The sequence below is a fragment of the Ovis canadensis genome, chromosome X (assembly GCF_042477335.2).
Source record: "Ovis canadensis isolate MfBH-ARS-UI-01 breed Bighorn chromosome X, ARS-UI_OviCan_v2, whole genome shotgun sequence".
Lineage (NCBI taxonomy): Eukaryota > Metazoa > Chordata > Mammalia > Artiodactyla > Bovidae > Ovis > Ovis canadensis.
The window spans coordinates 48455097-48468968 of record NC_091727.1 but is presented as its reverse complement, the minus strand read 5'-3'; the positions used below and the strand labels follow the sequence as shown (position 1 = coordinate 48468968).

Here is a 13872-nt window from a genome sequence, read left to right as displayed (position 1 = left end):
CCTCTTCTTTACCTCCACTCCATCTCCATCTGAATCCCAAAGCCACTAGTTCCCAGACGGCTGCCAGAACACTCAATCTCTCAGGAGCAATGTCACCTGCAGAGTTTCTCTCCAGCCCCAGTGTCCACTAATGAGCGACACCTGGCAAGCTTTTGTTGGCGTGAGGGGCCCCCGCGGGATGTGAGTATGTCTCTCATCTGTTAAGTGGCCTTCTGTGGCATTTCTTCCTCATTTTTTTCCGCGCACCGCCCAAAAGAATATCACTATTGTTTTGTACTCCTGGCAAACTTTGACACAATTATCGGTGACAAATTGACTTAAAGTGCGGCTGCAGGAAGAGAAACAGGAATGTCTCGCTTGGCCTTCTGGGAGTTGTAGTCCTGCAGGCCCCTGGGCTGCCTGGCTGGTCCTAGAGCTGTGGACTACAGCTCCCAGGCCTTCTCCACGTCCCTACCGCACAGGCTCAGAGCCTCCTGCCGAGAGGAGGTGGTTACATTGTGTCTATTGTATCCCTGAGTCTCTGTGTTTGTGTATTTCTCAGGACGTGAAGTTGAGAGTGAAAAGCATGGCAGATGAGCAGGAAATCATGTGCAAATTGGAAAGCATTAAAGAGATCAGGTAAGTACAACATTGCAGTGCACGCCAAGTACCCCTCCGAAGCTCCACAAATCCCTCACTACCGGAGAGGGCTATTACCTACGGAAAGTATCTATTGTTGGGCTACTTGCGGAGAGGGACGGGAAAGGATCCCATTCACTATGGAATTCAAGGATGGGAAAGAGGCAGGGGAGAGTCAGAACTGAGACTAGCAGAGAGAGAGAGGCAGAGAAACAGACTGACCGAGAGGGATCTCTTGTCAGATGTGTTTGAGAAAGCCAGATTGAGACATACGGGGGGGGGGGGGGGCGGTGTGTGTGTGTGTGTGGCGAGGGTGGCGGTGGTATCAGTCCCAAGACAGCTTTATTCTTCTTGGGTGGGAGTTAGGGCATTCCCCTATCTCCCACCCATTATTCTTTAAAGTGTTGATTGGCTCCAAGGTTTATTTGGCTCCTTGCTCTTTATGAATCTAGATTCTTTTCAGTATTCTGTTCAACTTCAGGACCTCGAGCTCAGCTGAGCCTTTTAAAAGCAGAGTCTAACGCATCAGGGGCTGGTGGCAGCAGCTGGGGACTGCCAGCTGGGGATAAGGAGGAATCTTATGCAAGGCCCGCACTGAGAAGACAGAGAGCACTCGCTCTTGTGTAATTTTTGCTTTCACTCACTGCTTTCTTCCTCTTCTACCAGGTGCTCAGGGAGGGGAGAGGGGCGGGAGTGGTGGAGACTGGTGAGGCAGTTACCACCTACTGGCAGTTGCACTCAGGACCCAGAGGTGACGGGCTGATGGGCAGGTTGGCAAAGTGGATGTTGCCTACATCCCCTCCCCCTTCTCTCCAGGAGTGGCATTGGCTAGAGGATGATACTGTCCTTGCTCAGAACATAATAACTGGTTGAGTGAACTGCCTGGGCCAACATTAGGCCTTCCTTCCTCTGCCCTTCTCTGCCAAGGCCCCTTGTCCCCCACCTACCCATCTCTACCTCGGCTTCCACCCTTCTTCTGAGGGTGACCTGGATCAGGCAGTCTCTGTTTAGTGTTTTTTAGAAACCTGAAGAAAAATGGGGGAGAATATCAAGTGTGTCCCTTTAAGAAATAAGGCTTTGATCAAGAGATTTAACTCTTGGAGTGAATGCCTTAGACGAGATTCACATGTGATGGTGGTCATGGGGAAGCACTTTGGCTTTTTTTGTCCTTTTCAGGAATTATATCTCTACCTCTTCTGGAGAGTAAAAGGAAGGGAACTATTATTTACCAAGCTGATTGACCTACTATTGCTCATTCTGAAAGAATCCTGACAACTTCCTACACTTCCTTTACAACGGGGAAAATGGAAGCTCAGAAAATTTAAGTAACTTTTCCAGAACCAAACCATTTGAAAATACCAGATTTTGACAGAAACCCAGTCCGTTTGTGTGCAGAGGCTCTGGGCTTCCCACTCTATCCCATGGAGGGTCTGGTAAAAGGTAGAGAGTGGGCATGTGTTGCATTTTCTTTTCTTCAAAAGGATCCAGATATAGGGAGTGAGACACCTTGTTGCAGGAAAAGGTCAACTGTCATAATAACAATGCAGTTGGTAAGAAACTTTTGCCTGCAAGTGAAGAGCCTAGACTTATTTTTTACAGACTTTAAAGGCATCCTACCCCACCCCAAGAGAAGGAATAGTTGGAAGCAAGGAGAAGTGACCTATCTTAGTAGAGACCAAATGGAGGGGCATGACTTCCATCCTCACCAGTGGTAAACTTGGCATTCCTACCACTACTAGCTGGGATAGGATCCTAGGAGGCCCATAGAGAGGTCAGAACTCTCATCCCCAACCAGCAATAGCAAAGAGCCTCTCCTCAAATTGGATGTCAATCAGAGACCCAGTGGATAACCTGGACTTATGCTGCCCCTCTTCCTTGCAAAAGTAGCACGTCAGAGAAGGCCTGCAAAAACCAGAGATCCAGAGTGTCCAATTTAATTGTAAAAAAAAAATCACTTGACATACCAAGATTATCAATTTCAGTGGCAAGAGAAAGTAAACAGATGCTAGGATTGAGATAGCGCAGAGGTTAGAATTATCTGGTAAGTATTTTAAAGTAGCCATCAAAAAATGCTTCAGGGAGCAAATGCATCACACTTGCAACAAATGATAAAATAGACAATCTCAGCATTTAAATAGAAAATCTCAACAAAGAAATGTAAAGTGCAAAGAAAACCAATGGAAGTTTGAAAACTGGAAAAAAAAAAAGACTTAAAAACTCAATGAAGAGGCTCAACAGCAAGATGGAGAAGAGAGAGGAAAGAATCAGACAACTTAACCATAAAATAGAAATAACCCAATCTGAACAACAGAGGGAAATTAAATCCAAAAAAAAAAAAGAAAGAAAATAAGGAATTGAACAGAGCCAGAAGCTCCAGACCTGTGGCATTATAACAAAGGATCTAACATTCATGTCAACAGAATCTCAGAGAAGAGAAATAAAACAGGGCCAGAAAAGTACCTGAATAAGTAGTGGCTTAAAACTTCCCAAACTGAGCAAAGGAAATAAACCTCCAGATCCAAGAAACTAAGCAAACATCATTAGGAAAGACCCGAAGAAATTCATACCAAGACACATTCAACAAGTCAACTTTCTGAAAACAAAAGCAGAGAAAAGATCTAGGAAGCAGCCAAAGAAATAATATTTTACCTATACCTTGTCAACTTAAAAAAAATGCACAACATGAGAGTTACGAGTTAAGTTTTATTTGGGGAAATATGATGACTTCACCCCAGGAGACAGCACCTCAGAAAATAGCTCTGAGAAACTGTTCCAAAGAGGCAGGGGGAAAAGTGGGAGTACATGGAATCAAGGACATATTTTTTGTAGAAAGTTTTTGCTGGTCTCATGAAGCTTTTGCTAGTCATGAGAAACAGTTGTTCACCATGAAGGAGTTTTGGGCTTTTTTAAATATGAGGAGATACAAGAACTGGGCTCATAAAATCAGCTCCTGAGAGTATCTAACTATCTGAAGACTTGTCCTGCCAGTTTCCTAGAACACAAAATGCCTCATTTCTGCTCTCTACCCTGAACTCCTTCGGAGGGTGTTGGAGGTTAGCAGCTGCAGCAGCACATGATTTAATCCTTGTAGAGGTAGATGGCAAGCACCCACAGCAAGGGCCAATTTGCAGTTGACAGGGCCCCTTCATGGTTATAAATTCAGCCATACTTTGGGAAGCATTTCATGACTATTTTGTCCCACATTTCTAGGAAAGCTCATTCTCCTGTCTCAAGAAGATTTTTCAGGCAGGCCACTCAATGTGCTGTTACTGGACTAGGTCTTATCAACAGTAATCAAAGGTCTCTGGACTAACTTGTCTTAGTTAAGCTGCTACAGTCCAGGAAAATTTCCCCTTTTTGTATCTTCCCATATAGAGTTACGTTATTATAATTGTTGATCACATACAGAATATTTGATCAACTGCTTCAATTTACCTAGTCATCATTATTTTCACTGGAGGTTCAGTCACACATTTGGTCAAACAAGAGGTAATAATCTTGTAGAACAGGCAAAGTACAAATAACGTAACTAGCAATATTATTAAAGTCATAAGTAAGAAGCCAGTAACTTCCATTAGGTGCAGCCCCCTATATCCTCAGATCTGACTTATTCTTATCCTGTACCAATCTTTATCTTTCAGGGAAATTATATATTTTCACTGTCCATATGGCTCCCAATCCAATTTCCTAGTGTCACTAGGCTGTGTATCCTTAGCATAATTTAATTGTTCTCAAGATAAAGCGGGGTGGGGGGGATTGTTTAAATCTTAAATGACCACAATCTGGTGTTAACCACATAAATCCATCCCACAATTGTGAGAAGTTTTATTCCTTGGCTGAATTTTTGCTTGTTGCTCTGATTGAGCTTGAGCAATGACCAGAGTCAGAGCAGGCATTATTAATTGGCCAATAGAGAAGATCCCACCTAGCAATATCAAAAGTAGCCTGAACAGGATAGAAATAAAGCTTTTTAAGGGTCATCCAATTAGAGCCTTAGAGTGGAGAAATTCACCAAGGTAATTTGGAAGTACTAGACACAGGTAATTGGCCACAACCCAATAATTGGATTGACCTTTAAAATTAGCATAGGATTGTGTCCATGGTAGAAAAATATTTGATTTATATGCAGAGGTCTAAGAAATCAAGAAAACATTATAAATGATCATATGAATCAGGTCTAGCATCTTGGGTAAGCTGTCTACTTTTGATGTCTTTTTCTCATCCTAGTGAGTGTCCTGTGTTTGAACATTGTTTTAAGGTGAATTTGAGATCAGCAGTCCTCTCTATAGAACAGTCTAGTGTAGGGGCCTTTAGAAGTGGGAATTAATCCAAGAGTCAATTTCCCTTCAGTTTTCATTGTGCATTATATAATTAAGAGTACCTGATAAAAAGTCCTTTCATCCAGGTTGGAGATAGTCCTTTAAATTGTATCTTTTCCAGTGTGCAGGTTGTGGGGCAGCTGATCTTCATCCAAAGATTACTGCTTTCCTTCCTTAAGTCCTTCAGGGGGTGTCGTAGGTCAGTTTCTGCAGCAGCGCATGATTTAATCCTTGTAGGGGTAGATGGTAAGCACCCATGGAAAGTGCCAACTTGTGGTTGACAGCCTTCAAGGGGAAAAAAAAGAAAGTCAGCAGATTCCTGATCAGAAAGTGATGAGGCCCTAGTAGGAAGTAGCACATTTTTCAAGTGCTGAAGGAAAAAGGATCATAAAGAATCCTATGTTCAGTGCTAATAACCTTCAGGAATAAAGGGATAATCAAGATACTCTTAGATGAAAGGAAACAGGGAATTTTTCAGTACAATGTCTATCTTATAAGCATGACTAAAGTAAATCTTAAAACAGAAAAGAAATGGTAAAAGGAGGAAACTTGGAAGAAAGAACATAGTAGACTAAAACCTGGGTAAATACAACAGAATTTCTTTTCTTCTTGAGTTGTATGAATCTTGTTTGATGATTGGATCATAATTTATTACACTGTCTCATGTTGTTCTGAATGTGTGTAGAGGAAATATTTAAGACATTTATATTATGAACAGGGAGTGTAAAGAAATGTAAAAGGGAGGTAAAATTCCATCTTATTGATCCATTCATCTGTTGATGGACACTAAGGTTTCTTCCATATCTTAGCTATTGTAAATTATGATGCTATAAACATAGGGGTGCATGTATCTTTTTGAATTAGTGTTTTCATTTTCTTTGGATTATATACACAGGAGTGGAATTTCTGAATCATATGGTAGTTCTATTTTTAGCTTTTTGAGGATATAAATTCTGTATATTGTCTATTATATGTGGATTCTAACAAATAAAACAAACCAATGAACATAGCAAAATATAGAAACAGACTCGCAAATATAGAGAACAAACTAGTGGTTACCAGTAGGAAAGGAAAGTCGGGGAAGGGAAAGATAAGGGGTAGGGGAATAAGAGACATAGAATACTATGTATAAAATAAATATTATACATAGATTGTAAAACACAGGGAATTATAGCCAATATTTATAATAGCTTCAAATGGTACATAGTATATAAAATATTGAATCACTGTGTTGTACACCTGAACCTAATATAATATTGCAAATCAACTATACTTTAAAAAAATATAGATACATTAAATGGAATTCAAAAAAAATGTTCAAGTCACCCACAGAAATGCAGAACAAAGAAAAGAGAAAAAATAAAAACAGAGAGAAAAAACAGGTAACAAAAGATAAAATGGCAGACTTAGCCTTAACATATCAATAATTATGTTGAATATAAATGGTCTAAATACAGCAATTAAATGACATGGCTAAACTATTTGAGAAAGGGTCAGTTCACAAAGAAGACATAATTCTAGATATGTATGTACCAAACATGTTTTAAATTAACCTGCTTTTGACAATTTTACAGTAATATGCAAAGGTTATATCACTTGGTTTAAGAATTGAAAATGGGGAAAGTACTACAAATACATACTTGATGTTCACATATGGACGGGTAAAACATGTATTATAAGTGGATAGAAGGAAGGGATAGAAGGAACTGGAGAAAAGAACCAACAATAGTTGAACACCTACTAGTTTTAAAGCTTTTGGCTCATTTAATACTCAATTTTGCTAATGGGAATCTGTGGTATAAATTATTATCCCCACTTTACAGAAAGGATACTAAGGCTCAGGGAGGTGAGGTAACCTATCTATGGTCACACAGCTAGGAAAGGAAGAGCGAATATATCCTCCTATTCACTTGGCATATGCATTTCAACAAATGCTGATAATCTGATTAATCATTATCCATAATTCTTTAGCTGCTCTAATCCTAAATCTCCTAAAGGTATAAATAAAGCAGTCTTTTTTTTTGTTTTTGTTGTTGTTAAAAAAATACTTTTGCTTCTTTGCTGAAGTAGTAGTGATAAGGATGAAAAGTAAAAGTGTTAGTTGCTCAGTTATGTCCAACTCTGTGACCCCATGGACTGTAGCCCACCAGGCTCCTCTGTCCATGGAATTCTCCAGACAAGGATATTGGAGTGGGTTGCCATTTCTTTCTACAGGGGATCTCCCAACCCAGGGATGGAACTCAGGTCTCCTGTATTGCAGACAGATTCTTTACCATCTGAACCACTACAGAAGCCCAGTGATGAAGATAATACCACCCCATAATCTGATTAAGTCAAGCTGAGAGCCATACACACCTCCAGGCACAGTCACATAAATATACACACTTGTAGTCACATACATATTTGTAGTCATACACACAAACACATTCTCACACACTGATGGCAGAATTTGAAGTGGGAAATATCACCACAGACCATTCCCCACTAATGCTTCTGACACCATGCTCACAGCCCTGCCTTTCCTTTTAATCCAAACCACACTTCAACATTATGTTCCAGATCTCAGCTCCCAAATCCCACACTGGTCTATTTTGCCCATCAATTCCTTGGGCTTCCAAGTGGTGATGAAGGAGCATGTGGATATGTGGAAAGGGGAAGGGAAGAATAGGGCAAAAGAGGGGAGATGGAAAACAGGGAAGGAAAAGAGAAGAAGCCACAAGGCAAAGAATGTGAGTGCAGCCACCACTAGAGCAACCAGGGCCCTTCACCAGCTCCCCAAATGCATACTAATATCTCCTTAACATGCACATGCCACCCATAAACACACATTGCAGACATCCATGCCCCAAATGCACACATATCCATATGCAATAAACTGTCTTCACTTAAGAAGGGAAAAACTAATTTTGGAAGTAAATATTATAGTGTTAAGTATATCCTCTTAAATCTAAGTTCCTGCCCTGGGTCTTCTTTTTTCTCTATGTTTTCATGAGTTACCTCTGGTACTCCTATGGCTTCAAATATTATCTCCAATTTCTACTCTCTGTCTTCCTTCCAAGTTTTGGCCTGATATATCACAGTGTACTGGGCTTTTCCACCTGACTTTTCCACAGACACAGCTGAAGTTGACCAACTCTCTAGACTTTGTCTATTTCTGCCCCAATCCAGCTCCTCCCACTAAACCCCTTGTTTAATGCCATCGCTCTCCTGCACAGTTACCTGAGACTGAAGCCTGAATGTTGATGCTGGTTACCCTTTCTTTTTTATAACTCACTTTTGATTAGTTAGCAAGTCCCACTATTTCTACCTTCAACATCTGGCTCAGATTCTTACCCTACTCTCCATCTCCACACTCACTGTCCTGTTTAGGCATTCATCATGACCAGCTTGGATAATTACAGTGTTATATCCATTTCCACCTATAGAATTGCTTCTATCTTCATTCTGCCCCCAATTTTTAATTCCATCCAACTGCTGTGAGAACTATCTTCCTAAAGCACTGGAGTTGCTGTTATTCCTCAAACACATTCACTGATTCCCCATTGTCTGTAGCAGTATTTTTCAAAACACAGACTATAAACCATTTGTCATGAAATGAATTAGTTGCTAGAAGCACTTGTGAAAAAAAAAAAAAACGAGATAGAAAATGTCAGTATACGTTGATAAGAAATAGTAGATATTTTCTGTGGAAAATTTGTTTCAGTTTTCAATCAGTGTTTGTGTTTATTGGGTTACAATATAAGATTCATTTCTCAGTGTAAATCATTTCTTACTGCATGTCCATAGACATTTGTCTGTAATTGTTGCTGTAGTATTCATGTCCCTATCCCCAACAAGTCTGGCCCATACTCACCTTTCCAGTCTTATCTACTACCACTCATTTCATTCACCTTATTCTTTATTCACACAGACGTTCCTCGCTGCTTCATACACTTCCATTATTCCAGGCCTTTGCTAATGTGGATCCCTCATTCTTAATGCCCTTCCCTTATTCTAAGCCTGTAAATCCTACTTATTCTTCAAGGAAGACCCAAAACAAACACCACCTTCTTGTTCAAATCCTTCTCAATTTCCCTAATACAAAGGAATCAATACCCCCTTTGGGTTTCCGTGGAGAGATTTATTATAGCACTCAAGTTATTCTACCTTGTGGTAAAATTTTGAATCGATATGTATTCCCCTGCCTGCCTCCTTTTCTCCTGTGTTCCCTTCCTTCCTTCCTTCCTGCTCTCTCTCATTACTATGGAAGCTTCAGCAGGCTTCATTGTCACCTGGCTTGAAAACTAACTCACTTTCAGCCCCAGTGCTCACTTAACAATATGTCACAAAACAGCTGGGAACTCTGGGACTAAGGGATAAGCAAGTTGAGCCAATTTTCACTACAGGAGAGAGAATGCACGGGAATTGACATTTGCTGTTGAGCTATAAGAAAGTCTGCAAGATGAATTGTTCTAAGAATACTGCTTTTCCAACAGTAGCTGCTTTCCCAGATAAGCAAATAGATATTAAATGGGAAAACACTCAATATGTAGGCAGTGTTTTCATCAGACTAGAATAGGCTTCCTGCTGGCTCCATTTTTTGTGTTGTTCATTCAGTGATATTTACCAAGCCTCTGTTCTGGGTTGAGATAGTCTCTGAAGACCACTAAGATGAATTAGATGTGTTCTAAAGAATTTTAAAATTAAGGTGAATAGTTCTGATCTCTCCCCTGAATTCTATAGTCACATGTCCAGCTTCCCACTTAAGCAACCCCACAGGATATATCACTGGCATCTCAAATAGACCCCAACAGAACTCTCAACTTTATCCTCATCCTTACCCCCAAACAGTCTCCTTTCCTAGTCTCCTCCACCCCCCATTGTTAAATCTGGAATTATTCTTCCTTCTCTGACTCTGTGTATCTGAAACACTAACACAGTGGTTATCAAACCTGGAGGGTGGTTGAAACCTAGGTTGCTGGATCACATCTCCAGAATCTCTGATTCAGTAGAAGCCCTGAGAATCTGCATTTTGAGCAAGTTCCCAAGCAATGCTGTTGCTGCATTGCAAGGGAACATACTTAGAAAAACCACTGTGCTAATTAGACCTGGTGGGTTATACCTATGTAACTCTGGATATGTCCACTTCCCACCATTCCCTTATCTCATCAATAAATCATCAGTTTTCTATCCATCTCTGCTAGCCAGGGTCTTCTCTTGGTCTGCCCATCCTCAAGTCTTACAGGTCTCAGCTTTTCTACTCTGCTTATTGAGTGAGTCTTGGGGCTAAGTCATCTGTCAAGCTGGGTTACCGATGAACCTGTCATGTTTGTCCCAGGAGTGGATCATCCATTGCTCTAGAACATCCCCTGCTCTCTACCCTTCCTTCTCCACATTAATAAGCAAAGAACCATTGAAAGAAGTTAGCCAAACTGAACATTTGGCCTAGGACTCTGTCGGGAAAGGCTGTGGCCTAGGGAAGTCAGGAATCTTGGTTCACCATTTAAGTGAGACTGTAGCACTAGTGATTGTGAGAAACCCTAAGGATGTATTTTTTGAATTCTTGGGATTATATGGACATGGCAGCTGCACCTTTTCCCCTTGGGAGGACTTCATTAGGAAGTTTTCCACATAAAGTCCAGTCTTTTATGACTTGGATGCTTTCCTCACTTGTAGGGCCAAATATTCAACAGATTCCATCTCATGGAGTCATCCAACAACTCTGTGCAAGGCTACATTAGAGTCTTGCTTCTCATGAAGATAGACCTTCCAAGAGGTTCCATAATGTGCCCTATTTCACCCTTAAAATTAGTGACTGAATTATCCAGAACAAGATTCACCCCAATGGCTTTCTTTTCATGGCTTGAAATATATCATGGGGAAAGTTCCTGGGTATGATGGAAAGGTCACTAGGCTAAGTACACTGAATTTTCCACTTCCTGGCTCTGTGATGTTGGGCAGGTCACTGAACTTTGTGTGTGCATGCATGCCTGTTCAGTCACTCAGTTGTGTCCAACTCTTTGCAACTTCAACTGTAGCCCTCCATACTCCTCTGTCCATGGAATTTTCCAGGCAAGATTACCAGAGTGGGTTGTCATTTCCTACTCCAGGGAATCTTCCTGACCTAGGGATCAAACCCATGTCTCCTACGTCACCTGCATTGGCAGGTGGATTCTTTACCACTGAGCAACCTGGGAAGCCACTGTACTTTTCTCAGCCTCAAATTCTTCATCTGTAAAGATGAAGCTAAACATACCTATTTCTGTGGTTGTGATGAGGATTAAATTAGATAGACTATTAAGTGCCTAGCACAGTTGCTAGAACACAATAGATCCCAATAAATAGATAGATAGATGATAGATAATAACTATTTTTATTAAATAAAACCATTCTCAACACCAAATTCCTTCCCAGTTCCTGGAGCTTATAGATTCTTAATAAATGTTAACTGAATGAATTAAAGCCCCTCACCCACAGTAATATCTTTCTTTCTCTGAGACTACTGAAATTATAATAAGTACCTTGGATATACCACCTATTTGTTTTCATTGCAGTCACTCCAAATGTGTAATTGTTTAGCCTGCTCATGGCCAAAGCAGTGTGATAGATGATGTGAGGTTTACAGAGAAATATGGTATAGTGTCAATTTGTAAGGCTCTTGTTGTTCAGGCACCATGTCATGCCTGACTCTTTGCAACCCTATGCACTATAGTGCACCAGACTTCCCTGTCCCTCACCACCTCCCGAAGGTTGCCCAAGTCCATGTCCATTGCATTGGTGATGCCATCCAGCCATCTCATCCTCTGTTGCCCTCTTCTCCTTCTGCCTTCAATCTTTCCAAGCATCAGGGTCTTTTCCAATGAGTTGGCTGTTCGCATCAGATGGCCAAAGTATTGGAGCTTCAGTGTCAGCATCAGTCCTTCCAATGAATATTCAGGGTTGATTTCCTTTAAAATTCATCCCCTTGTAGTCCAAGGGACTCTCAAGAGTCTTATCCAGAACCACAATTTCAAAGCATCAGTTCTTCGGCATTCTGCCTTTTTATTTTTGTTTTGTTTTTTAATATAAATTTATTTATTTTAATTGGAGGCTAATTACCTTACAATATTGTATTGCTTTTGCCATACATCAACCTGAATCCACCACAGGTATACACGTGTGCCCCATCCTGAACCCCCCTCCCTCCTCCCTCCCCATACCATCCCTCTGGGTTGTCTCAGTGCACCAGCCCCAAGCATCCAGTATCATGCATCGAACCTGGACTGGTGATTCATTTCATATATGATATTATACATGTTTCAATGCCATTCTCCCAAATCATCCCACCCTATCCCTCTCCTACAGAGTCCAAAAGACAGTTCTATACATCTGTGTCTCTTTTGCTGTCTCATATACAGGGTTATCGTTACCATCTTTCTAAATTCCATATATATGCATTAGTATACTATATTGGTATTTTTCTTTCTGGCTTACTTCACTCTGTATAATACACTCCAGTTTCATCCACCTCATTAGAACTGATTCAAATGTATTATTTTTAATGGCTGAGTAATACTCCATTGTGTATATGTACCACAGCTTTCTTATCCATTCATCTGCTGATGGACATCTAGGTTGCTTCCATGTCCTGGCTATTGTAAACAGTGCTGTGATGAACACTGGGGTACATATGTCTCTTTCAATTCTGGTTTCCTCGGTGTGTATGCCCAGCAGTGAATTGCTGGGTCATAAGGCAGTTCTATTTCCAGTTTTTTAAGGAATCTCCACACTGTTCTCCATAGTGGCTCTACTAGTTTGCATTCCCACCAACAGTGTAAGAGGGTTCCCTTTTCTCCACACCCTCTCCAGCATTTATTGCTTGTAGACTTTTGGGTAGCAGCCATTCTGACTGGCGTGAAATGGTACCTCGTTGTGGTTTTGATTTGCATTTCTCTGATAATGAGTGATGTTGAGCATCTTTTCATGTGTTTGTTAGCCATCTGTATGTCTTCTTTGGAGAAACATCTGTTTAGTTCTTTGGCCTATTTTTTTATTGGGTTGTTTATTTTTATGGAATTGAGCTGTAGGAATTGCTTGTATATTTTTGAGATTAGTTATTTTTGAGATTAGTTGTTTTTCAGTTGCTTCATTTGCTATTATTTTCTCCCATTCTGAAGGCTACATAATGATCAAAGAATCAATCCAAGAAGATATAACAACTATAAATATATATGCACCCAACATAGGAGCACCACAATATGTAAGACAAATGTAACAAGTATGAAAGGGGAAATTAACAATAACATAATAATAGTTGGAGAGTTTAATACCCCACTCACATCTATGGATAGATCAACTAAACAGAAAATAAACAAGGAAATGCAAACTTTAAATGATACAGTAGATCAGCTAGACCTAATTGATATCTATAGGACATTTCACCCCAAAACAATGGATTTCAACTTTTTCTCAAGTGCACACGGAACCTTCTCCAGGATAGATCACATCCTGGGCCATAAATCTAGCCTTGGTAAATTTAAAAAAAAAATTGAAATCATTCCAAGCATCTTTTCTGACTACAATGCAGTAAGATTAGATCTCAATTACAGGAGAAAAACTATTAAAAATTCTGACATATGGAGGCTGAACAACATGCTGTTGAATAACCAACAAATCACAGACGAAATCAAAAAAGGAATCAAAATATGTATATAAACGAATGAAAATGAAGACAAAACAACCCAAAACCTGTGGAACACTGTAAAAGCAGAGCTAAGGGGAAAGTTCATAGCAATACAGGCATACCTCAAGAAACAAGAAAAAAGTCAAATAAATAACCTAACTCTACACCTAAAGCAACTAAAAAGGGAAGAAATGAAGAACCCCAGGCTTAGTAGAAGGAAAGAAACCTTAAAAATTAGGGCAGAAATAAATGCAAGAAAACAAAAGAGACCATAGCAAAAATAAACAAAGCCAA

At 40.2% G+C, this 13872-nt stretch overlaps 1 protein-coding gene across 3 annotated transcripts in view; it reads left to right on the top strand.

Annotated features, from left to right (window-relative positions):
- The first annotated feature begins 380 nt into the window (after positions 1-380).
- ZC4H2 (zinc finger C4H2-type containing) overlaps positions 381-13872 on the top strand; it is a 77351-nt gene continuing 63859 nt past the window's right edge. The window contains exon 1 of one of the 3 annotated variants that reach the window (XM_070291549.1): positions 381-618. In XM_070291549.1, the coding sequence (XP_070147650.1) occupies positions 566-618 (53 nt within the window). In that variant the 5' untranslated portion in view covers positions 381-565. The remainder of the gene's footprint in view (positions 619-13872) is intronic. The other 2 variants (XM_070291550.1, XM_070291551.1) reach the window with 2 other exon arrangements.